The sequence below is a fragment of the Chiloscyllium plagiosum genome, chromosome 10, assembly GCF_004010195.1.
Source record: "Chiloscyllium plagiosum isolate BGI_BamShark_2017 chromosome 10, ASM401019v2, whole genome shotgun sequence".
NCBI classification, from domain to species: Eukaryota; Metazoa; Chordata; class Chondrichthyes; order Orectolobiformes; family Hemiscylliidae; genus Chiloscyllium; species Chiloscyllium plagiosum.
In genome coordinates, this window is record NC_057719.1 from 86,974,873 (window position 1) to 87,002,032 (window position 27,160).

Consider the following 27,160-nt stretch of genomic DNA (forward strand, 5'->3'; position numbering starts at 1 on the left):
ATTTTCTTGGATTTCAACTGTTTGAGGTTGACAAGTTTTCTGTGCCTTCTGTAGGGAACGTCCACGCCACGAGAAAGCTTGTTATTGATACGATGAAGATGGAACAAAGGCAGGTTTCATGACACACCGCTGCTTGACTCCCACTTTGACCTCAGGATTCTGTCATATTACTTTCAGTGAAGCCTCTTGGCAACATCTTGACATGGAGGAACTGGAGATGTTAATGAATTTTGCTCGATAGCTGGCCTTTAACTGTATCTTCCATAGCATTTCCCAACTGACTGAGTCAAAAAGCCTTGGTCAGAATGACAAAAGCCACGTCAAGTGTTTGGTGGTGATCTAGGCATTTGTTGAGTTGCTGAGCAGTGTAAATCATGTTCACTGTTTGTTTAGTCCACCAAAGGCTGATTGTCGATTTGATATCTTGGATGATGATATCATTCTCGTTGAACCAGTCTTGGTGTTTTCTGGCCTTGTAACTCATGGTTTCTTCACAGCTTGAAATGGTTGGCTGTCTTCAGCTATTTCCAGATTTCCTTTACTCTATTAGGATGAACTCTTAGGGACTTTTGGTCAAGACATTATTAGTGGTTTGCTAGATTGTTTGTTTCTTGAAGCAGCTCAATATTGAGCTTTTGTTTTAATTGAAATCCTTATTTGTCTTGAGCTACTTGTGGGGTTTGATGGCATAAAAGAATGAATTAACCTGTAGTCTGTCCAGTAGTTCTCTGCACTGTTAATCACTTTGATAACGAGGGCATCATTTCGTCCCTGGATCATATGATGACGTTGTCAATCATGTGCTTTGCTGATGAATGCCTCCAAGAAGACTTGAACTTACCTATTTGGTGGAACGGTATGTTGGTGACCAGCTCTGCTCCATGTGTTTAGTGAGCAAGAGAATCCAGCTGCAATTACAATTTCCAATCCCTTCCTTTCCAATTTATTCTTCTAGGGAGGTGCCTTCTGCAGGATATCTTGTAATGTGGGATGTCTGTTGCATGTCAGTTTCATGGTTCTTGGCTGAAGTTAGAACTCATTCTAGTGGCAAGGATTCTACCTACTGCTGCAGCCTTCACCATTGCAACCATTGATATTGCGTGAAAATCTTCCTCATCAATCAGCCTTGAGGACTTGTTATGGATTGCAATTGCTCTGGTACCTCCCATCTGGTATCATGGGTGATCCTGCAAGGATTTGAGGACTCCTATATGCATTGCTTTCGGGGTCAACTGAATACTGGCATCTCGACAACAGCAAGGTGGCAAACCATGGAAAGGGTTAGTGTGCTACAAACTATGCTTTGTGTTCAAACGCTTGTCAAAAATAAACTGCAATATCACTTTGTACCAATCTGAAACTATTTTAACAGGGAAAAGTAATGTGTTTAATTTTGGTGGGAAGTTTATTTGTGACCAACAAGACTTATAGAGCCTATGATATAATGCAATATTCAGCATTCTAAAATGACAAGTGATACAGTGCCATATCAGATGATGATATGGGCAGATGCTCAAATTCTTGGTCACTGAGGTAGGTTTTTAAGAAGAAACCTGAAAAAAAAAGGAAAGTGAGGTGGAGATGGAAAGTGGAAGAAGTCCCAAAGCTTGGGCTGTGGCAACTGAAAGCATGGCCACCATTGATGGAACAATTTGGAACAGACAAGGGATCCAATATAGTTTTGGAGGAATTGGGCAGTTTATGAAACAAGAATAAGTTGTAGAGATGGGAGGAGGGCAAGCCTTAGAGATTTGAAAACAGAAATGATTTTGAAATCAGTAATGCTCGATGGGGCAATGCAACTACCTGTAAGTTAAGATACTGGCAGCAGAATTAAGTTCAAGTTTATAATAGAATCTAAGAGAGCAGTCAAAGGTGTGTTGGAATAGTTGAGTTGGAAGGTAATGTAGGCATGGAGGAGGGTTCCAGAAGCAGATCACTTGAGACAAGTAAATATGATGTGTTGCAAATAAATTGGCTTAAACTGACTCTTGCCAGGGAGTGGATTGACATCAGTAATGGAGACCAAAGTGGGGACCAAAACAATGGCTTCAGTCTTCCCAAAATTTAACTGGAGAAAACTTGTGGCTATCCAGTGCTGGATGTCTGATGAGCTGCCTGATAATTCAGCATCTAGAGAGGTGGCACACGTGAAAGTTGGACTTGTACACTTAATGGTAAGATTGTGGGGAGTGTTGCTGAACAAAGACCTTGGAGTGCAGGTTCATAGTTCCTTGAAAATGGAGTCCCAGGTAGATGGGGTTGTGAAGAAGGCATTTGGTACACTTTATTAGACAGTGCATTGAGCATAGGAGTTGGGAGGTAATGTTGCAGCTGTACAGGACGTTGGTTGGGCCACTTTTGGAATGTTGTGTGCAATTTTAATCTCTCTCCTATAGGAAGGATGTTGTGAAACTTGAAAGGGTTCAGAAAAGGTTTACAAGGATATTGCCAGGGTTGGAGGGTTTGTCCTTTAGGGAAAAGCTGTATAGGTTTGGGCTGTTTTCTCTGGAGCATCAGAGGCTGAGAGGTGACCATAAAGGGGCTTATAAAATCATGAGGGGCATGGATAGGGTAAATAGACAAGGTCTTTTCTCTGGGATGGGGGAGTCCAGAACTAGAGGCCATAGGTTGATGTTGAGAGGGCAAAGATATAAAAGGGACTGATGTGCAGGATTTTCACGCAAAGACTTTGTGTAAGGCAACAGAAAATGTGGAGTCGTTGTTCCTCATGCAAGTGTACCAAGAGGATGGCTAGGGATAGTGGAGGGAACTTGTGCCTGGCATCAGAGGAGGTAGGGGAGGTTCTTAATTAATACTTCGCTTCAGTATTCTGTAGTGAGAGGGACCTTGTCGTTTGTGAGGACAGTGTGAAACAGATTGATGTTGAGGAGGAGGATACATGAGGCTAGATAAATTCGCTGGGCCATATGGGATATACCCAAGGTTACTATGGGAAGTGAGGGAAGAGATTGCGCCTTTGGCGATGATTTTTGCATCCTCACTGTCCGTTGCAGTCATGCCAGATGATTGGAAGGTGGCAATGTTATTCCCTTGTTCAAGAAAGGGAAAAGGAATCACCTTGGAAATTACAAACCAGTCAGTCTTACGTTGGTGGTGGCCAAATTATTAGCGAGGATTCAGGGAGTTAGGATTTATGATGATTTTGGAAAAGCATAGCCTGAATAGAGATAGTCAGCATGGTTTTGTGAGAGGCAGGTCATGTCTCATAAACCTCCTGGAATTCTTCAAGGATATGACAGAACAAATTGTGAAGGTAGAGCAGTGGGTGTGGTGTATGGATTTTAGCAAGATGTTTGATAAGGTTCCCTATGGTAGGCTCATTGAGACAGTAAGGAGGCGTGGGATACAGGAAAATTTGGCTATCTGGACACAGAATTGGCTGGCCCAAAGAAGATAGAGGATGGTGGTAGATGGAAAGTCTTCAACCTGGAGCTCAGTGTCCAGTGGTGCTTCGCAGGGATTTGTTCTGGGACCTCTGGTCTGTGATTTTTATAAATGACTTGGATAAGAAAGTGGAAGAGTGGGTTAGTAAGTTGACCAATGACATGAAGGCTGGAGTTCTGGATAGTGTGGAGGGCTGTGAAAGGTTGCAACAGGATGTTGACAGGATGCAGAACTGGGCTGAGAAGTGGCAGATGAAGTTCAACCTGGAAAAGAGTGAAGTGATTAGTTTTGGAAAGTCTAATTTGAATGCAGATTATGGGGTTAAAGGCAAAACTCCTGGCAGTGTGCAGGAATCGAGGCATCTTGGGGTCAATGTGCACACATCCCTCAAAAGTTTCCACTCCAGTTGCTAGGGTGGTTAAGGTGTATTAGGAGAAAGTGAGGACTGCAGATGCTGGAGACCAGAGTTGAAAAGTGTGGTGCCGGAAAAGCGAAGCAGGCCAGGCAGTATCCAAGGAGCAGGAGAATCGATGTTTCAGGCATAAGGGTTTATGCCCGAAACGTAGATTCTCCTGTTCCTCAGATGCTGCCTGGCCTGCTGCGCTTTTCCAGCACCACACGTTTCAACTCTGGTTAAGGTGTATGTTGTGTTCACTTTCATGAGCAGGGAGATTGTTTTAAAGAGCAGCGAGGTTATGCTGCAGCTCTATAAAGCCCTGCTTGTTGTGGATGCTTTATAGGGTACAGAAGAGATTGACCAGGATGCTGCCTGCACTGGAGGGCATGTCTAAATGTTCTTGAAAATGGTGAATATAACACACCTGTGTAAGAAGAGAGGGAGGCAGAAGACATGAAATTATAGACCAGTTGGCCTGACCCGTCATTGGTAAGATTTTAGATTGCGGTACACTTGGAAGTTCACGGTAAAATATGGCTGAATCAACATGGCTTCATCAAAGAGAGGTCACATCTGACAAATCTGATAAAATTCTTTGAGGAGGAAATGAGCGAGTTAGACAAAGGAGAGTCAGTGGAAATTACCTATCTGGATTTCCTGAAGGTCTTTGACAAGGTGCCATCCAGGAGGCTGCTACAGAAGAACCCGTGGTGTCAGGGACAAAGTACAGGCACGCTTCGAGACCTGGCTGACTGGCAGAAGGCACAGTGGGGATAAACTGATCTTTTTCAGGCTAGCAACCAGTAACTAACTGATTTCCACAGGGGTCCATATTAGGACCGCAGCTCTGCACGCTATACATCAACGATCTGGACAAAGGAACTGAGGGTATTGTTGCTCCGGTTGCAGATGACAAAGATAGGTGGAAGGGCAAGCTGTATTGAGGAAGGAGGCTGCAGAAGATCTTGGACAGCTGAGTACAGTGGGTGGAGAAGTCGCAGATGGAATACAGCATGATAGATCATACATTTTTATGGGAATAGGGGAATTGACTATATTTTTAAAATGGAGAAAGGCTTCAGGAATCTGAAGCCCAGTGGGACTTGAGAGTCCTAGTTCAGGATTCTCTTAAGGTTGAGTTGGAGGTTCAGTCGGCAAGTGCAATGTTTGCATTGATTTCAAGAGGACAGGAGTACAAGAGCAGAGTTTGAAAAGTGTGGCGCTGGAAAAGCATGGCAGGCCAGACAGAATCTGAGGAGCAGGAGAGTCTGTTTTGGACGTAAGCCGTTTATCAGGAATGAGGCTGAGAGTTGAGGGGGTGGACCATTCAACAGTGTCACACCCACTAACAGGAATCAATGTAATTAGCAGGTATTGTGCCCATCTGATTTTCTAAGTCTTAGTCAGCCTTACTTGCATGACAATGAAAGTGTTACTTGTCTACTTTCGGCTCATTGCATTATTTTGTGTAGATTACTCGATGTCAGTTGCACAACATGCACAGCAAATGGACTATGTCTCTGCAAACAGTTTCAAGTTGTTTTGCATGTGGCGTTCGGCTGTAGGCATGCTGAATGCTGCACTTGTCTGTACTGTTGAATTTGAATGCAGGAAACTTTTGGCTGTGCAGCATTGAGGGTGAGAAGCCAGTATTGTGCTTAATACATTTTTGGTGATTGCCCAAGTCTGGAACTTCACATATGAATCATTGTGAGAGTCTCAGAAAAAGCAGGAATTCGAGGGCACAAAGGGCATTGGACTTCAGATTGTAATCAATTTTAGATCCATATTAGTTTATTGTAATTGTTGCCAAAGTGAAATCCTGCTGACCATTTCCAGTTCAATGCCTTCTGATCTCGCTAAATTATTTCACTGACTCCTGAAGTCCACAAGGTAATGCATTATGCCTTTCTAGCAGTGTTAATTATATAATTAACTTAGGCACCTGAAGGGCTTTATTTAATGCAAGAATTGGAGGGGGCGGGTGTTCATATGGTACAGTGGTGGTGTCCCTATCTTTGGACACAGAAGGTCAGGTTCAAGTCCCATCCACAAGTTTGTAATAACCTCTCTGAACAGTTTTCCCTGACTTAATTTCCAATCACATCAATGAGAGAGGAAATGATCAATCCCTAGTGTCCTGCCAGTACTTCAATCATTCTTTGCACATGATCTTAATCAGTGGTACGAGATTTCATGCTAGATGCCTACACCTATATATTTTGCCATTATACTTACTGAGAGACCTTAATAGGAGGAACCTTGGAGGTTTCCCCTCTTTACTCACCATCCCTGCACAGTTCAGGAGCAGTGAGATCAATTGTTTAATGTCAGCCACAGGAGTACCAACTGTCTCTTTGACCAGGATTCACCTTATCTAAAGGCGATATGCAAAACAGTTGAATGAGTGTAGAAATATGTAACTTGGCTAATAAACGTAGTTTTATGGAAGAGTCAAAACATGTGCAATGAATAAGGGATAGGAACAGAAACTGTTGCATCAGAATCCTTTCTAACTTTCCTCATTTGATGGCAGTACAACTTCTGAGTCCAAAGGTTGTCAGTACAAGGTTCAAGTCCCACACTTGGGTGCATAATCTAAACTGTCACTCGTGTACATTACTGAGGACCTGCTTTTTAAAGTACTGTTTCTATTGATAGAAGTATAAACTGGAAAGCTGTCTACCTGGGTGAATATGTTGGTAATCCCATGCCACGATTTCAACAAGAGTAGTGAAGTCTCCTAATGCTCCTCTCTCAACCAATACTTTTTCAATACCAGTATTAATTTTTTGGTATAATGTTGACCTTTTTCTTTTGTTGTACTTGCAATGTAAACCATGCCGGTCAGACTCTGTTTATTTCCCACAGTTGTTTTATTAGGCAGCAATTATTTGTCAGAGTGTGTCTTGTCCATTGGCTCAGAACAGACTAGCAAAGTCCTTTCTCAAACCTAGATTTGAACAAATGACTGGCTTTTATGGTCCTTTGCTTTGATCAGCTAGTTTTATTATGTTTAACATGCAATTTGAAGTTGTTTTCTAGGTTGCTGGCCTAGCCTTTTAACCATTGCTTTGCTGTGCATTGTATTTTGGAGTGCCTTTTGTGAGGTGTGATTCTTTCCTGAACAACCTCAGCAACTCTGGTCCCTTGAGTCAGACTCCTGCTCTGGCCTTCTGTAGTTTGGTATTGCCTTCCAAGAATAGCTTTCGCACTTTCTCTATAGCTTTAGAGCTGTTCGTTTTACTTAGTTAAAAATCTCACGTCATTAGGTTTTGTTCAGCAGGTTTAATTGGAAACACTAGCTTTCAGAGCGGCACTCAGTCATCAGGTTAGCACTGCTGCCTCACAGCGCCTGAGACCCGGGTTCACTTCCCGCCTCAGGCGACTGACTGTGTGGAGTTTGCCCGTTCTCCCCGTGTCTGCGTGGGTTTCCTCCGGGTGCTCCGGTTTCCTCCCACAGTCACAAAGATGTGCAGGGTCAGGTGAATTGGCCATGCTAAATTGCCCGTAGTGTTAGGTAACGGGTAAATGTAGGGGTATGGGTGGGTTTCGCTTCGGCGGGTCGGTGTGGACTTGTTGGGCCGAAGGGCCTGTTTCCACACTGTAATGTAATCTAATCTAATCTAATCTAATCAGGTGGTTGTGACACCCCAGCCCAACCCCGGCATCTCCAAACCATGATGTTTTACTGAAGTTTTTTCCCCTGCATTGCCTACTTTGAGCAGTTAAATTTTACTTTGAAAAATGCTGACTCAACTTTTTCTGTGCCCTTACTTTGATGCTCTATTTATTCTGTTCCAGTACTATTACTTGGTTTTAAAGCTCTGATCAATCTCTTTTTTACAGTAAGATACTTCAAAGAGCTGTCAGTTTGGATGGCTGTGGTAGAACATGTGATGTGTTGATGTCCTGTTGTTGGAGTTGCTAATAAAAATCACTGGGAGTTTCACTGCAAGGAGGAAAATTCTTAGCAAACTGAGGTGTTGTGCAGCTTTGGGACTGGTGGCAAACAACCATTGTTAGAGTCCTGTGAAAACAATTGCAGTTAAGTTCAATTCCTGGTGTGAAAATCTTGGATGGAACGTGGGCTGTTAGTGTGACAAAATATTTTGTCATTGGTTGCTCAGTTGTAGTGAAAATATCAGGTTGTCAGTGATAAATGTGCTTCCTTCACTCTGAAAGATGAAGGGTCTGATTCCTTTTGAACCTTACATTTACTCATCTACAGACTGAAGTCATCTTATGTACAGCTTTTTGGAACCAAGTTGAGAACTACAATTTTCCTAATCCATTGGTCGTATGTTGAAATATTATTTAAAGAAATACTTCAATAAATTTAGAAAAACACTTTTTTTTCCTCCATAATCCCTTTTCACAAATTGCCACGCTCATGTGCCAGCACTTTCTGATGTTTGGTGAATGCGTTCTGCAAGGGGATATAGAGGATTATAAATGCATGGTGTAAAATTTTGTGCTCTAACTAGGAGCTCCTGTAAGGCAGCATTCCACTTATTCTGCCGCTTTGAAAGTATTGATTTGCTAGAGTATGGATTAGCAGGTGACTGGAGTCTTGTATTACCCGAGTCATGTGACTTTCTATATTAATTGATGTGATGTGGATGTCACTGGCTTGGCCAGCATTTATTGCCCATCTCTAATTGCCATGAGGCAACCATGTCGCCGACGGTTTGGAGCTTAAGTGAAGGCCTGACTCTAAGTACTGCAAATGCTCTCCCGAAACGCAATTTGCAAACCTGATGAATTTTTGTAACAACTGCTTTGTTTAACTCCCAAGTTTTGTATCTCAGTTGAAATTACACAGCCATGGTGGGATTCTAACCCATGTCCACCAAAACATTTAGCCCGGGGTTCTGAATTACCCATCCAGTTGTAATTACCACTATGTGACTGCTTTCCCTCCATTATTTGTATGGATCTGCTTAGAGAGATATTAGTTTGTTGATTTGTTCAAAACATTTTGGCTGTGCCTGATAGGCTTTGCATTAGGGAGTGCTGAACGTAATCAGGAATGAGAATCGTACGCAATTTCTGCTGAGTTTATAAATTTTGAAAATTATACAAGCCTAATGTCTAATTTATTCTCTGCCGGGAGAGTATGCACAGAGTGCACAACATTCTGGGATCTGATTACCACTTCATGGGGGAATACTGCAATAGAAGATGGTGAGGACTGGAGAGTCAGAGTCGATAGTGTGGTGCTGGAAAAAGCACGGCAGGTCAGGAGCATCTGAAGAACAGGACAGTCGATGTTTCAGGCAGGACCTGTCTTCAGGATTGGGGTGGGTGAAAGGGGTTGAGAAAGAGAGGGAGCATGGTGGGCTGGTGGAAAGGGAGGTGGGATAGCAGTAGATGGATGCAGATAGGAGGGGCTTGTGATGCGGTGGAGCAGTTAAGTGGAAAGGATGATGGGCAAGTAGGTCTTGTCAAGAGGACAGTACAGAGTCAGAGGGTTGGATGGGGTGGTGGAGAGATTTAGAAACTGGTGAGTTCAATGTTAAGGCCATTAGGTTGTAGGCTCCTAAGGCAGAAGATGAGGTATTCTTCCTACAATTTGCAGGTGGCCTTGTTTAGGCAGTGGAGGAGGCCCAGAATGGACATGTCATCGGGGGAGTTGAAGGGGAGTTTTGAAATAGTTGGCCATCGGAAACGGGTTGGTTGGTGCATATGGATGAGAGGTGTTCCATCTCTGATGCAGAGAAGACCAAATCATGAGCAATAGATGCAGTAAATGAGGTTTGAAGATATGCACGTAAATCTCTGCCAGATTTGGAAGGATACTTTGGGGCCTTGGACAGAGGCGAGAGGGGAGGTATGGGCACAGGCTTTGTACCTCTCATGGCGGCAGGGGAAGGTGACCGGTGTGGAGAGGGGGTTGGTGGGGAGCATGGGCTTAAGATGGAGTGCTATTCAGCTGTGAAAGAAGGTACATGTTTGCAAGTTCATAAAATGGTACAGGTTCTATTGCAGTTTGGTTTGTCTGCTCAGAAACTTTGTATTATACACTTCCTGATAAAATTAAAGCAGTAATGGTACTTCTTTAGAAGATAGCTGGCGTCTAAGCTATTGAACTCCGCTTTGAGAAAGATATGAGGTTTAAAGAGGATGCAATCCAGATTAACTTTTGGCAAGAGGAAATATAAATGCAAAGAAAGACCTGAGTGGGTAATGGAAATTGAGCACTAAAACGATAGCTGCAGATTGCTGTCGGTGCCTTCACCAAACTGTTAATTCAAACTTTACTTTGCAGCTCTTCCTTGAGGCTTCCTTATCTAGTTGATGGCCAGTAACTTCAAAAACAGCGTTTTATATTGACAGCTATCATCTTAGAGACAAACTCGTGTGATTCAAAATTCAACATATTGCTCTGAAAACATTGCTCATATTTTGATAGCTGTAACAAATTGCAGCACTACTGCTGAGACAATTCACAAAGTGGTAACGTTCTTGTTAGTGATGTCTACCACTTGTGTTTTTCCTGCATCCTGAAATTGCGAAAGTCACCTGTCAATCAAATTTGAGATACCTTTATCCTTCCAAGGCAGTCTGAGAAAGACTGGACATATTTTTCAGTGCTGCACAAGCTCATGAACACATCTCAGGTTGATGCTAACACGATGCTGGTTTCAAACCAAGACATGTTCTACCTATTACACAAATGAGCAATGTGAGAAATGTTTTTTGGTGCCGATGTGATAATAGGTATGTTAAGGTGTTCATATCAAAGGCTGGTGGTTCATATCAGACAGCATGTCGCTTTACCTGATGCGACATGTAAACTAGTGACCTTAGCTGTCAGAGTTTGCAAATCTCAATACAATATGTAACGATGCATGTCATTTTGTGATTGGACAGCATTTGTTAAATTATCCTGACTATGCAAAGAATTGTACTGACAGCCCCTTTAAGATTATCAATCTCGTGTGCACTGAAAAAGACACATTAACACACAGGGCACTGGTTTTTGCAGACAGAAATAACGTGCACATGCTGCTCCTGTTTCAACTTAACAAAATAGATGACTGCCATTTGCTGGACCATTGGTCATGGCATAGCCCTGAGAAATCAGTTAGCCTGCCTAATTTAAGTTCGAGCTGAAAATGTGTTGTTGGAAAAGCGCAGCAGGTCAGGCAGCATCCAAGGAACAGGAGAATCGACGTTTCGGGCATAAGCCCCTGAAGAAGGGCTTATGCCCGAAACGTCAATCCTCCTGTTCCTTGGATGCTGCCTGACCTGCTGCGCTTTTCCAGCAACACATTTTCAGCTCTGATCTCCAGCATCTGCAGCCCTCACTTTCTCTCTAATTTAAGTTCGAACAATGCTTAGCTTTAATTGGCCGTCACCACCTCTGATATTCTCTGTGACAATCCTTTACCAATCGACACACTCCTTTTCTATGGTATGATATTGTTTTCCTTTACGTTTGTACTTGAAAATTTTCCTGATGTGTTTCAGATGTTAGAGCTCTGACACAATGTATCTATTTTCAACAAGCTCAAGTTCTTGACTACCAAATGCCTACTTGTAATCCTTCTCATCATCATAAATGAATCCCAGGGTAACATCTTGTGACATCCCAGTGTTGCACCACTGTAATTGCAGGTTGGAAGGTGCGAAATCTATTCTGCCAGTTTTTTTCACAGTTGGGAGTTTCTGAGATTCATGTGGCGGTAATGAATTTGCCTGAAACACAAGTGACCGCACAACAGTCAGTTGCTGTCCAAGAGAAACCATGTAAATGTCAGTCAGGTGAAGAGCAGTGATACTCAAAACTAGTGAACAGTTTGGAATAATTATCTTTTCCTGTACTGGTATAAATAATATCAGTTCTTGAGCAAGCCTTTTCCTTCACATTAGAATGTTTTATTCTGAAGTTAAGCTCACTTTCTCTGATCCTACTCTGTGTAGTTGACAAGAGGGAGCCAGTTGATGTATATTTTGATTTTAGAAAATATTGACGATGTCCAGCATAAGAGATTATTGTGCAACATTAAACCGCATAGGATTGGGACAAGTGTGCTGAGATAGAACATTGGTTAGCAGAGAGGAAGCAAAGAGGAGGAATTAATGAGTCCTTTTCAAATTGGCAGGCAGTAACTCGTGGGGTGACACAAGGATCGGTGCGAGGACCCCCAACTATTGACTATATACTAATGATTTGGATGAGGGAACAAGATGTAACATCTCAAAGTTTGCAAATAATAACAAGTTGGGGGGGGGGGTGAGGATGAACTGTGAGGGTGCAGAGATGCTTCAGCATCATCTGGACAGGTTGGGTGAGTGGGCAAATCAATGGCGGATGCAGCATAATTTGGATAAATGTGAACTCATTCACTTTGGAAGCAAAAACAAGATGACAGATTATCTGGCTGTTGGGAGAGGGGAGTGTGTGCCAGTTGCTGAAGGCAGGTATTGAGATGCAGCAGATGGTAAGGAAGGCAAATGGTATGTTGGCTTCATTGCAAGAGGAGCAGGGATGTGTTGTTCAAGCTATACAGAGCCTTGGTGAGGCCATGCCTAGAATATCATCTGCAGTTTTGATCTCCTTTTCTGAGGAAAGATGCTCTCGCTTTCAAGGGAGTGCAGCAAAGATTTACCAGGGTGATTCTGGGGATGGCGGGACTGATAAATGAGGAGAAATTGACTCGGTTAGGATTAGTTTTGTTGGAGTTCAGATGAGTTGGGGGGGGTGGCGGGGATTCTCAGAGATTTAGCAAATTCTAACAGGACTAGACAGGGTAGATGCAGGAAGGATGTTTCTGATGGTGGGTGCGTCCAGAACCAGGGGTCACAGTCTGAGGATTTGGGGTGACCATTTAGGGCAGAGATAAGAAGACAATTCTTCACTCCAAGTGTGGTGAGCCTGTGGAATTCATTCACTGTTGATGCCAAACATTTGAATGTCTTCGAGGGGCAGCTAGAAATAGCACTTGGGGCAAATGGAACCAAAGATTATGGGGAGAAAGCAGGATTAGGCTGTTAGACGATCAACCATGATCGTGATGAATAGTGGAGCACACTTGAAGGGCTGAATGGCGGCCGCCTCTTTTTTTTATTTCTGTATTTTCAAATTAATCCATTCATTTCGTGTACATCTCTGGAGCAGATGGGACTTGAACCCATACCCTACCACTGTGCCACAAGAGCCCTCCTGAGTGTAGTTTAAGTTTGAGTTATAGTCTCTAAAGTGGTTCAGCAGGCCATTTGGCCCAATGAGTTCACACTAACCCTCTAAAGAGCATCTCATAGACACACCACCCCCTGTCTTTGTAACCCTGCATTTCCCATAGTTGATCCACTGAGCCTGCTTATCATGGGCAATTAAGCATGGCTAGTCCACCTAACCTGCACATCTTTGATTGGAGGAAACCACCACAGAAGCAGGGAGAATGTGTGGGGCCTGCACAGATAGTCCCCCGAGGGTGAAATCTGACCTGGGTCCGTGGTACTGTGAGGCAGCAGTGCTTACCACTGAGTCACCATGCTGTTCAAGTGTAGTTTAAAACTACACAGGCAAGTGATGCAAGTTGGTATATTTTAATATTCTTCATAGCTTGTCCAGTCAAAATTGGGTTCATAGACTGACTACCTAATTACGATGGCTGTACCTTTTAAGAAATTGTGGCAATTAACACAATCAAAGGTGGTCAAACTCAAAGTTACAACAGTGAAACTTTAATCAGCATCTACTTGTGAATCTTGTTTAACTACTGCTGCATTCTCACAAGCAGAAACTGAAATCACAAAATAGGCACAAATGAATTAGCTGATCAGGTGCAGCAGCATTTGGGTAAAAACAATGACTGCAGATGCTGGAAACCAGGTTTTGGATTCGTAGTGCTGGAAAAGCACAGCAGTTCAGGCAGCATCTGAGGAGCAGTAAAATCGGCGTTTCTGGCAAAAGCCCTTCATCAGGAATACAGGCAGAGTGCCTGAAGGTTGGAGAGATAAACGAGAGCAGCATTTGGTATAATGTACCTGCTGTGGTAACGTATACACTTGGAATCTTGGTAATAGTGTAGTAGCAAATATTGAATGCTATTCTAGTACTGTTCTAATCCCAAGCACAAGATTTATTAGGGGCGTTACACAAGGTTTGGTTACAGTACATAGTACCGTGAGACACAGTCATGGGAGCCAGTGAACTAATTGTATGAATCGGCATTAGTGAGATAATTTGAATACTGCCATCCTGTTTCTCCCCTCAGTCAAAGCAAAACGCTCAGAGACTGCATAGTTGTACCTCCTTTATTCCATCTTTATTCTGGGCCATGGAGGGAGAGAGAACGGTCACCCATGTGCCCAGAGACATGACTTCACGGTCTTCTCTGGAACATGAGTTTCTCAATGAACTATATAGTCATTTTGCAGGGAGGAGCATCGAGATAAGGCAACATACATATTAATGGGTGACCATTACAATCAATGAGTATCAATAGCAGAGACCAAGCCCTTTACTGTTGGACAATGAATGTTCTTAACCTTGTTAACTGGATTCATAAAATGGATACTTTCCCCTTGCTAGCTGACCTGTAAACTGAATGCTTCCAATCTTGTTAAATAGCTGTACTTAATTATTGTTTTTCCACCATGCTAACCCATTACCCTTGCCCCCTACATCTCATTCCTAACTGTAAGTTCTTACCTGATCTCAGAACTTAACTCTACCCCTGCCTGCTTATACCCTACATATATTCTCAATATAACAGTACTTAGTGTTGCTATGAGATAAATTACTTGTATAAGCAACTAGAGTATAGGGGTGTGTTGGGGGGGGGGGGGCTGCTAGGGACCAGATTGTCTTTAAATGAGATTAGTTGAGGAATAATTACAGTACTGTCTGGCAGGTTGGGGGCATGCATCTGCTCCCCTTGCTCTTCCATGTTGTATATACTCTCAAGATGTGGTTTTGATATTGCTGTGGTACACCTTGTTTACATTGCTACCATTGGCACCCATTACCTTAAATGCTATCAAGCAGGCTGCTTTGTTCTAGGTAGTATTGATATTCTAAAATGTTGGAGGTGTGCTCACCTTGATAAGTGAAGCGTACTCTATCACGCTCCAGCCTTATGTCTTGCAGGTGCTGGACTGGAGTGTCAGGAGATGCCTTAATTATGACAGAATTCCTCCAACCTCAATGTCAGTGTTTATTTGGCTGGTCTAGTTTAGTTTCCAGTCATCATAACTCCCGGGATGTTGATCGGAGTGTCTCAGCGTGTAGATGGTCTTTGACTGGCACTTCCGTGGTTTGAATGTTGCTATCAGCCCAAGCCTGAATATCGCCTCGGCAACTGTACTCGCTTGGGTGCAACAATAGTATTGGACACAGTAACAGTATTGAAACAGTGACAGCAATGAGTACACTATACTGTAATAACATTGGGCAAAATGGTAACATCTGTTATGTAATGATATCCACTGCTGCTTAAGTGATCTCAAAGCGGGAGTTCTTCTAACAAAAAAAGCAGCCAGTTGTCCAGTGTGACCATGGTCAACTGCCCCTGATCTTGACCTGACTCAGAGTATTTTGAGGTGTGTTAACACCAAGGCAAGGAAAAGCTTGCATTTGCATAACATTTTTGATTCGTCAAGAAAACCAGAATGTACTTTTGAAGTGGTGTCACCAGCATAGAAGACATGACAGCCAGTTTCTACACAGCAAGATTCCGTGAGTAGCAATGCAATTCATGACCAGATTATCTTATGATGTATGGTGATGAATAAATATAGGCTGTGATGTGACTGTACATAATGCCATGTGGTCTGTTCTGAATATTTTTCTAATCAACCTGTTCAGAGATGTATTTATATACCTCTGGAGCAGGCGGGACTTGAACCAGTCCTCCTGGCCTTTAGAGATAGGGAATCCTTCTGTGAGTGCACTTGGGGACATGGCCTGTTAATCTCAAGATTGCATGGTATCAGTACCTTTCAAATTTACAAATCAGGGTGAAATGATTGTGAATGTACAGGAATTAAATACATAAACACAAAGTACCTTAATATTTCACAAATGTTTTGCATGATATGTTGGTTAGGTCACTTTTGGAATATTTGAGTGCAATTCTGGTCTCCTTTTTACTGGAAGGATGTTGTAAAACTTGAAAGGGTTCAGAAATGATTTACAAGGATGTTGCCAGGGTTGGAGGATTTGAGTTATAGGGGGAGGCTGAATAGGTTGGGGCTGTTTTTTCTGGAGCCTCGGAGGCTGATGGGTGACCTCTATAGACGTTTATAAAATCATGAGGGGTATCAATAGAGTAATTAAAGTTTTTTCCCTGGAGTGAGGGAGTCCAGAACTAGAGGGCATAGATTTTAGGGTGAGGGGAGAAAGATATGAAAGAGACCTAAGGGGCAATCTTTCCATGCAGAGGGTGGTGCATGTTTGGACTGAACTGTCAGAGGAAGTGGTGGAGGCAGGTACAATTGGAATATTTAAAAGGCATCTGGATGGGTATGTGATTAGGAAGGGTTTAGAAGCAATATGGGCCAAGTGTTGGCAAATAAGACTAAATTAGGTTGGGATATCTGGTTGCCACAGTCGAAATGGATCGAAGGATCTGTTTCCATGCTGTACATCTCTCTGACTCTGGGGGTGTGTGGGGTGGGATGTGGCAGGAATTAAGTACTGTCATCATCACTAAAGTAGTACTAGACAAAGTAATGGGGCTGAAGGCAGATATGTTCTGTCACAACTGGTTATAATGTGTTAATGATTTGGGAGGTGGTGAATGTACTGTAGCCAGTTTTTTTAAACACAAAAATTTGAGAGATATTGATAGGTTAAGTAAGTGAGCAAGCAGTTGGCAAGTGGAGTATAATGTCGGAAATTGTGAAGTTGCACATCTTAAGGAGAGCAAAAGATCGTATTTAATTGGAGAAAAATGCAGAAAGCTGCAATGCAAAAGGACCTGAGTATGTACTTGTACATAAAACGCAAAAAGCTAACCCATCAGTGCAGCAGGTAATCAGTAAGGTTATTGGATCGTTAGCTCGTATCTGGAGTAATGTTGAGCTGTTTTGGTCCCTTGTGTAAGGAAAAATATAATTTCATTGGAGGCAGTTCAGAGAACTCTGATGATTCCTAGTAATTGGCTCCAGAGCAAAGACTAAATAGTTTGAATGTCTACCTCTTATCCTTCTAAATTCTAGTAAGTAATCTCATTGAAACAAATGGGTTTCTTAAGGGGATTGAAAAGTAAACGCTGAGAGGATGTTTCCCCTCTGAGTCAATAACCAGAGGGCATGGTCTCAGAATGAAGGGGTGTCAGTTTAAGACTGCAATGAGAAGGAATTTCTTTCGAGGATTGAGTGTCTTTGGAACTCCTTGTCACAGCAGCCCTCGCTGTAGGCAAAGCTCCTTGTGCTTAAGGCTAAGAATCCTTGTATATATTGGAGCTAAGATAGAGAATCAAGTTTTGAGGGTAGGGTGATGGATCTGAGGAATTTCGGATTGGCAATGATCCCATTGATTGATGGAGCATACCTGAAGGGCTGAATGACCTACTCCGTTCTTACCACTTGCGGTATTATGGAGGCTGGAAATCTGAAATAAAATCAAATTACTGGAGATAGTTTTAATCAACCTGCTTGGAGATGTTATTCACACCTCTAGAGCAGAATGGACTTGAACCGAAGCTTCTGACTTGGAGCCTCTACAATTGCCTTACCAGGGAGAAACTCAGCAGATGTACCAGTATCTATGGAGAGAAAAAACAGCATTCATGTTTCAAATGTGATATGACTTCAATAGTTGAAATAAGGCTGGACATGATGCTTGGTTAATTTATGCAACAGAAGCACTTTTGTATCTGTTTAATACACTGAATTGCAAGTTTTACTTAACTGCAGTGGTCCATACTTAAAGTTTGAAATTGCTTCAAATCTAAAATATACAGGTGGTGAGTGGAATTAATTCACCTGCGGGGTCAAGTGTTAACTTGGAGTTTGCCATCACACACTGCTCCTAGTTGCATTTCTACTTTACATATTTAGTATTTGCGTTGCTTTACTGTTAACTGAACGCTTTGATTTTATAATGTTTAATGCATTTGCTAGTGGCTGCAGGATCTCAAGTCACAATTGTCGCCTGACTTGTTTAAGTAGCTCTATTGTCAAAAAGAAATGAAACTTAATATCTTACTGCTTTACAACTTTACGTTCCTCGTAAAAAAATGATAGACCTGCAAATACCAGTATTTCACCTTGCAGATACAAATCAAAGTTAAAGAATAAAAAAAAAATTGCGCACAGATCTATTTACCCTATCTAGTATTATTGGTAGATAATTAGTCAATGACACAGGTCATGTTCTGGGGGCCCAGGTTTGAATCCATGGCAGATGGTGGGATTTGAATTCAACACAGTTTGGATTTAAGAGTCTAATGACCATGAAACCATTGACGATTACTAGGAAAGATTCACCTGATTCACTGTCCTTTAGGGAAGGAAGCTTGTGTGGTCTGGCTGACATGTTACTCCAGATCCACAATAAATGGCGAAGTGGCACCCACATCCAGTGAAGAAATTAAAAAAGGATACAGTGCCCTGGAGGGTGTTCAGTGAAATTTTGCCATACTGCTTTTGGAATGAGAGGATTGTGAAAACAGTTTGTATAACTATATCTATATTTCATGGTGTTTTCAAAGAATGAGAGATGATGTAATTAAAAGAAAATTCTGAAAGAGTTTAACAGGGTGAATGTTATTTTAATTGACAAACCTATGAATTGGATCATGGTATCGGATTGGGGATCAACTTTTTAGAACTGAGGTGACCAAAGTTTTAATCACTCTAAAAGTGGGAATCTTTGGAATTTTAGACTGCTGTGGATGGTCAGCTGTTGAGCATGTTTGAGACAGTTGACAGACTTTTACGCACGAAGATGGAGTTAAGGCATAAAATCTTCAGTGGGGCGGCAAGTCTGAAGGGTTGAAAAGTCTGCACCTATCTATTATCTTCCCAGGTATCACTACGTAGTGTTTTCAGTTGAAGTGGATTATACTCTGACTATATTCCGTTGAAATGCCTACAGTTGCACAGGGTGCAAGATGTGCATTATTGCCAGACCAACTAGAGTCATAGAGATGTACAGCTCAGAAACACTCTTTCATTCAACTAGTCCATACTAACCAGATATCCCAATCTAATCTAGTCCCATTTGCCAGCACTTGGCCCATATACCTCTTAAACCCTTTCTATTCGTATACCCATCCAGATGCCTCTTAAATGTAATTATACCAGTTTCCAACGCTACTTCTGGCAGCTCATTCCATACATGTACCACCTTCTGCATGAAAATGTTGCCCCTTAGGTTCCTTTTATATCTTTCCCCTCTCACCCTAAGCCTATGCCCTCTAGTTCTGGACTCCCCCACTCCAGGGAAAATACTTTGTCTATTTACCCTATCCATGCCCCTCATGATTTATAAACCTTTATAAGGTCCCCACTCAGCCTCTGACACACCAGGAATGGCAGCCCCAGCCTATTAGAGTTTTGAGAACTGCACACTCTTTAATGTTCAGATTTGAAATCTTGGTGTCTTGCTCATTCAGACTGAAAAACTGCAGTCACTTAAAGGTTTATAAGAATCTGTATGTACTTCGTAATGTTGCTGATTATGTTGATCTGATTTCTGTAGTACCTTCAGAAGGCCCAGTTTCTCCTACACGAGAGGAACTTTCTATGGCAGCAGATTTACTTCAAAGTGAGAATGGCAGTGGTGCAGAGCTGGCAAAGCCTCTCCATCTTCAGTACCTGGAGCGTGCTCTTAGACTTGATCCTTTCCTGCGTCAGGCAGCAAATGTCTTCAACAGGCCTATTTCAAGGTAAGACAGCTTGCAGAAGTTGGATTGCATTTTTTGCCTAAGTTGTGAATGGGGTATGCGATTGGATGGCTGGCTGGTCCTGCTTTATTGAACATGCCTGGTTTCCCTTGAAGGTTGTGGTGAGCTGCCTCCTTGAACAGCTGCAATATATTTTGTTTACGTAGACCCACAATGTTGTGAAGGCAGGAGTTCCAGAATTTTAATCCTGGAACACTGAAGGAATGCTAAGATATAGCTAAATCAGGATGGGTAGTGTTTTGAAGGGGACCTTGATAGTGGTAGTCCTAAGTTTCTACTGCCCTTGACCTCGAGACAAAGTGGTCATGTGTTTCAAATTCCTGAAATAGTGTAAAAGGACAACTGTTTTAGAGAGGCAGGTGGCAAAGATAGAGCGGTTCTACTTTACTTTCAGTGGTCTTATTTGATGTACATATGCCTTTGTACAGAAATTGTTTATGCTACCCTTTGTGTAGCATTTGAACAAAGTATACTTGAATCATGAAGGTTCAAGAAATATCTTGTTGTTTGTGTCTTTGATCCTTAATTTTATGTGACACTTTTGGATAACCGCATAAATGAATCGTTTTTACCCTCAGAGCACATTTGCAATGTCTGTATTGTATTAACAAGTATCCCCATGTTTATTTCTAAATCTGCAAATGCTTCTTTTTGCTTCTCTTACTGTTATAGTGACGAGAGCGATGATGGGCTTGAAGATGCTTCGTCATTGTCTAAAACCGGTTCTGGAAATCTTCTGAACAGTGTTAAAAAGGAGCCTGTAGATGAGGAACTGGGAGAGCAACCAGAAGTTGGACATAGCAGAACTCTGACAGCTCCACCCTCGCTCAATGGTGCCTTTCATCCAGGTAAGAGTCTGGAGGGCATGGGCATTGTTTTTAGCATGAATTTGCTGGAAAGCTGACAGAATTTTGTAACAAGGGTACTATGTTTGTTCTGGGAGTAGCGTCACACTCTCTCAAACTTGGTCCTTTGTGCTTGGTATGCCAAAAGCGATTTTCCAAAGGATGGAATTCTAATTTTATATGTTTGGTAATTTTTGACAGTCTTGAGAGTAAGTTGGCACTGCACAAATTAAAATGCTGCTTGAGTTTCCAGTAAAAAAACATTGAGTTTATGTTTTGGTGTTCACATTGACAAATGAGCTTGGTACAGGACACAGTATGTTCTGTTTCTCATTGATTAACTCGATTGTTACGTGTCACTCATGTAAACTAACGGGAAATCATTTGTTTTCTATCAGACTCAGGCTGACCTGAGATTATTGATCGGAATGTTTGGTATTGGTGGATGAGATAAAAGTGGGAAGTTTAATTGCCAGGTTAATGGTTTTTATCAATAAATAGGGGAATTAAATGTTGCTGGCATGAAGAAGATTATCACAAACAATAGGCAGAAGTCAGTTAAATAAGCAGAGATCTGACATTAAACCAAGAATTCTCAGATGGCTAAGGTCTAAGTCACCATTGGGAGTAGATGCAGCTAGGGTCAGTTAATTTAAAAAAAAATATCACACAACAGCACTTTGAGTCCACTCAAAGTGCCTCCTGCTCCCATACTCATCATTCTCCACAGCCAAAGACAGTCAATTAGGGTTCACACTGACTATCGGCAGGCTGAGAGCTACTGTCCTCTGAAATCAAATAGCATGTCCCAGCGAAGGAGACACCACTGTTAGATAAGAATAATTGGTAATCCCAGTACTAGGCAGGTAAAAACAAAGGGAAATCTGGGTTCAACTGCATTTATTTAAACACAAGAGGCGAACAAGTAAGACAAATGAACTTGACATGGATAGGTGCATGGGACTGGGATATTATGGCTGTTACAGAAACATCCCTGGGAGGTAAAACCGGACTGGCAGCTAAATGTTCTTGGGTACAGATGCTATGGGAAGGACAGAGGGAAAGGCAAGAGAGGAGTGATATTTCCGATTTTGATTCTGGAGAGCATCACAGTAGTACTGAGAGAAGACACTCTCCTTCGGTGAGTCCGTGTGGGTAGAACTGAGAAATAAAAAGGGGGAAGTGACTTTGATAGCACTGTACTATAGGCACCTGCAGTAGTCAACAGGAGATCGTGGAGCGAATATATAAGGAGATCGCAGATAGCTGCAAGAATACTAGTGTTGTGATAGTAGGGGATTTTGACTTTCCTAACATTGACTGGGACTGCCATAGTGTTAAGGGCCTGGCTGGAGAGAAATTTAAGTGTGTTCAGGAAGGATTTCTCATGCAGGTGGCTGCACCAGAAAAGGGGCAAAACCTGACATCCTCTTGGGAAATATGGCAGGGCAAGTGATGGAAATGTTAGTAGGTGGGAGTACTTTGGGACCAGTGACCATAATTCCATTAGTTTTAAAATATCGATGGCAAAGGATATATCTGGTTCCCAAGTTGAACTTCTATATTGGGGCAAGGCCAATTTTGATGGTGTTAGACAGGTTGACTGGGGGAGGTTTTTTAGGCAAAGGGATGTGGGAGGCTTTCAAAGTGAGTTAGTTCAGGGCCAGTATATTAGAGTGAAGGATAAGGCTGGCAGGAATAGGGAATCTGGTCTTGGGGGAAAAAAGAGCAGTCATATCAGGCGACTGACTGTGTGGAGTTTGCACGTTCTCCCCGTGTCAGCGTGGGTTTCCTCCAGGTGCTCCGGTTTCCTCCCACAGTCCAAAGATGTGCAGGTCAGGTAAATTGGCCACGCTAAATTGCCCGTAGTGTTAGGTAAGGGGTAAATGCAAGGGTATGGGTGGGTTGCGCTTCGGCGGGGCAGTGTGGACTTGTTGGGCCGAAGAGCCTGTTTCCACACTGTCAGTAATCTAAAAAAAATGTCCTTGTGTACAGAGGGTGTCAGGGTACACTTTGAGAAAAGCTGAAAATGTGTTGAAGAAGGGTTTATGCCCGAAACGTTGATTCTCCTTTTCCCTGGATGCTGCCTGACCTGCTGCGCTTTTCCAGCAACACATTTTCAGCTCTGATCTCCAGCATCTGCAGACCTCACTTTCTCCTACACTTAAGAGTCAGGAGAGCTAAAGGGGACGCCAGATGGCATTGGCAAATAAAACAAAGGAGAATCCAAATAGATTCTAAAAGTACATGAAGGGCAAAAGAATAATTAGGGAGCAGATAAGTCCTCCTAAAGATAACAAGGAGCCCGAAGAGATGGGGTGAAATTCTAAATGAATATTTCTTGTCAGTGCTTACTGCCGAGAAAGATATGGATGATCGAGAACTTAAGGAAATAAATAGTGATGTTTTGTAGAGTGTCCACCTTACAGAAGAGGAGATGCTGAAAGTCTTAAAACATGTTAAAGTCCATAAATCCCTTGGACCTGATCACGTGCATCCCAGGATTTTGTGGGAGGCTAGGGAAGAAATTGTCGGGTGCCTAGCGAGATATTTATATCAGCAGCAGCCATGGGTGAAGTGACCAAAGATTGGAGGGTAGCTGATGATGTTGCCATTATTTGAGAGGTTGCAGGGAGATGCTTGGGAACTACAGATTGGTGAGCCTAATGACCATGGTGAGTAAGTTGTTCGAGAGAATTCTGAGAGACTGATCTAAAGCATTTTGAGAGGCAAGGACACATTTGGGATAGTCAGCATGGTTTTGTGCATGAGAAATCATGTCTCATGAATGTGATTTGAGTTTTTCGAAGGGGTGGCCAAGAAAGTAGATGAAGGCAGTGCATTAGCCTTCAGCAAGACCTTTGATAACGTACTGCAGATAGATTGTTGAGTAAAGTTAAATTTCAAGGTGAAAGGTCCCAGAAGACTGGAGGGTAGTGAATGCTATGCCCTTATTCAAGAAGGGCTGCAAAGAAAAACCTGTGAACTGTAGACTAGTAAGCTTGCGTCTGTGGTAGGTACGTTACTTGAGAAGATTCTGAGAGATAAGATATATGTGCATTTGGAAAGACAAGGTTTGATGAGTAGTCAGCATGGTTTTGTGCATAGGCGATCATGCCTATCAAACTTGTTAGAGTATGACATGACCAGGAAGGTTATTGAGGGCCGTGTGGTAGACATAGTCTATATGGATTTCAGCAAGGCATTTGATAAGGTTTCACATGGTAGGCTGCTCTGAGAGGTTAGATCGCATGAATCCAAGGGAAGGTGGTAAATTGCATATACAATTGGCTTGATGGCAGGAAGCAGAGGGTAATAGGATGCTTGTCGGACTGGAGGCCTGTGACGAGTGGAGTGCTCCAGTGGTTTGTGTTGGGCCCATTGCTGTTTGTTATCTCTATCAATGATTTGGATGCCAGTGTCCAAGGCATGATTAATAAGTTTGCAGATGACAGTAAAATAGGCAGTATCGTGGACAGTGAGGAAGGTTATCAGAAATTGTAGCAAGACCTTGATCAGCTGGGGAAGTGGGTCGAGAAATGGCAAATGGAATTTAATATAGATAAGTGAGGTCTTGTATTTTGGCAAGTCAAATCAAAGTAGGACCTGAACAGAGGGATCTTGGAGTTCAGGTGCACGGTTCTCTGAAAGTGGAGTTGCAGGTAGCCAGGGCAGTGAAGAAGGCTTTTGACACAGTGGCCTTATCAGTCAGGGCATTGAGGATAGACATTGCGAAGTTATATTGCAGTTGTACAGGATGTTGGTGAGGCCACACTTGGCGCAATATGTTCAGTTTTGGTCACCTTGCTATAAGAAGGATGTTATTCAGCTGGAAAGAGTGCAAAAGAAATTTACAAGGATTTTGCCAGGACTCAATGGCCTGAGTTAGAGGGAGAGGTTGGACAAACTTGGACTTTTTCCTTTAGAGCGTAGGTGACTGAGGGGGGACATTTAGAAGTATATAAGACCATGAGACACATAGGGTGAATGTGGTCAGTCTTTTTCCCAGGGTTGGGGAATCCAAGGACTAGAGTGCATCAGTTTAAGGTTAGAGAGGAAAGAATAAAAGGGAACCTAAACCTTTTTTACCTACACATGTGGAAATGTTTGAGGTGGATATACATTAACATTTGAAAGGCTTTTGGACAAATACATGAATAGGAAAGGTTTTGACTGATATAGACCAAGTGTAGGGAAATGTGGTTAGCGTGGATGGGCATTTTGGTCTGCATGGACCTGTTTGAGCCAAAGGGCCCATCTCCATGCTGTAGGACTCTATGATCCAAGGACAGCTAGCCAGTTGGATGCAAAATTGGCTTGATTGTGGGTGGTGATAGAGGTTTGCTTTTCAGACTGGAGGCCTGTGACCAACAAGATGCCACAGTGATGAGTGCTGGGTCCACTGTTACTCATCATTTACGTGAATTATTTAGATGAGAATTCAGGAAGTATGGTTAGTAAGTTCGTGAATGATACCATGGTTATTGGTATAGTGGGCAGTGAAGAAGGTTATCTGGGAATGCAGTGAGATCTTGATCAACTGGACCAGTGGGCTGCGGAATAGCAGATAGAGTTTATTTGAGATAAATGCCAAGTGTTGCATTTGAGTAAAGCAAACCAGGGTGGGAATTAGGGCCCTGGAGGATGTTATAAAACAGATTTAAGGGTTAAGGTTCATAGCTCCTTGAAAGTGGAGTCACAGACAATATAGTGAAGATGGCATTTGGTACACTTGCCTTTATTGGTGTGTGCATTGAGTATAGGACATATTGTTGCAGCTGCAGATGATGATGGTGAAAAAGATTACTGTTCAACTGAGAGTGTAGACGAGATTTTTCCAGGATGTAAGGTTTGTGTTATAAAGAGACAGGGTTGGACTCTTTCTCCTGGAGCATAGGTGTACAATATCATGTCTCATGATATAATATACTTTTTATAGAGGTATATAATATCATGAGAGACATAGATAAGTTAGATAGCGGACAACTTTACCCCATGGTTGGGGGGGCCCTAAAATTACAGGGCATTGGTTTAAAATGAGGGGAGAGATACAAAAGGGTACAAAATGGCAATTGTTTTAATGCAGAGGTTGGGGAGTGTCTGGAACGGGTTGCCAGATAGAGTGGTGGAAGTGAGAACAATTTTGTCATTTAAGAAACGTTTAGACAGGTACATGGATAGGATAGCTATGGAGAAATACGCACCAAACACAGGCACATCGGGCTAGTTTAAATTGTGAAAACTGGGCAGCATGGGCAAATTGGGCCGAAGACCTGTTTTCATGCTGCAGCCCTCTGACTTTAAGGGTGTTCCAGACCAGGTTCATAAATTTCTCAAATTTTGATATCTTGGTTCAAGATGGTATAAGAAGACCTCAACTACCTGCTTGCTTCAAAGTGTTATTGGTTCCTATCATTCTGAATATTTCCTCTTCACAAAGCACCCTGTTCAGCATGTTGCTCAGTTTCAAGAACTAATTTGCTTTAACTGAGGTTTGTGGGGTGGTGGTAACTAATAATTAACTGCAATGTTTATGTTCAGCAGAATTCAAAGTTGAGAAGGGAAACGTATACAATTTCAGCAAATTGAAGAAAAGCAGGAAATGGCTGAAGGTGAGGACATAACAGTGCCTATTCAATCTGTTTGATTCCTGCTCAGTAACGGTGATCTCTGTGCAGATCTGTGCTATTCTTTAAAGTGTGCTGCTGAGAGTAATTCGTGTTTTGGAGCATGCTTGTTCAGTTCCTCCTGATCAATCCCAACGCACGCAATCACTGACAAGACACAGGATAGGCTTTGTGAACAGAAGTGAAAGATAAACCTGTAGTGTGCTTTAATGGTTCAAAAGTAAATTGGATAAACAGAGTAATTATTTGCCTCCCAGGCCAGTACCACTTGCTGAAATGTAACTGTTATAGCTGATATAGTGCCAGCCTTGGCTCAGTTGTTGCACAGTCACTCCTGAGTCAAAATGTTGTGGATTGCATAAATAGGCTTAATCACAAAGTTCAGGCTGGCACTCCGTGTCCTGTCAAAGATTTTCAGATGAAGCATTAAACAGAGGCCACGTTACTGTTAGGTGAATACAGAATATCCTATGGCACTATTTGATGAAGAGCAAGGAGGTAATTCTTGCCATTGGAGAGGTGTCATCCTAGTGGTATTATTGCTGAACTGTTATTCCAGAGACCAAGGAAGTGTCTTTGGTCCTGGATTTGAATCTCTCCATGGCAGATGATAGAATTTGAATTTAATAAAATATGGAATTCAGAGTCTCTTGGTGACCGTGAATCCATTGCTGTTTGTCCGGAAAAACCCACCTGTTCACTAATGTTGTTTAGGGAAGGAATCTGCTGTCCTCACCTGGTCTGGCCTACATGTGACTCCAGACCCACAGCAATGTGATTGACTCTGGCTGCCCTCTGGACAACTAGGTGGGTAATAAATGCTGGCCCAGTCAGCGATGCCCTCATCCTGTGAATTAATGAAAACTGTTCAACCTTTCAACTATTTTAAAAATTCCAATAATTTTGCTGTATTTGTCAACCATTTTGTGTTTTTATATTTTACAACAGTGACTAAGCTTCAGTTATGTTGTAAAGTGCTTTGGGACATTAAGAAGATGTGAAAGACTTGCTGTG

At 42.3% G+C, this 27,160-nt stretch overlaps 1 protein-coding gene across 3 annotated transcripts in view; it reads left to right on the forward strand.

The window, feature by feature from the left end:
- ino80 (INO80 complex ATPase subunit) overlaps nucleotides 1-27,160 on the forward strand; it is a 214,232-nt gene that overhangs the window by 20,081 nt on the left and 166,991 nt on the right. For 2 of the 3 annotated variants that reach the window (XM_043698306.1, XM_043698308.1), the window contains exons 2-4: nucleotides 19,470-19,656; nucleotides 20,347-20,522; nucleotides 26,061-26,131. In XM_043698306.1, the coding sequence (XP_043554241.1) occupies nucleotides 19,514-19,656; nucleotides 20,347-20,522; nucleotides 26,061-26,131 (390 nt within the window). In that variant the 5' untranslated portion in view covers nucleotides 19,470-19,513. The remainder of the gene's footprint in view (nucleotides 1-19,469; nucleotides 19,657-20,346; nucleotides 20,523-26,060; nucleotides 26,132-27,160) is intronic. The other variant, XM_043698307.1, reaches the window with a different exon arrangement.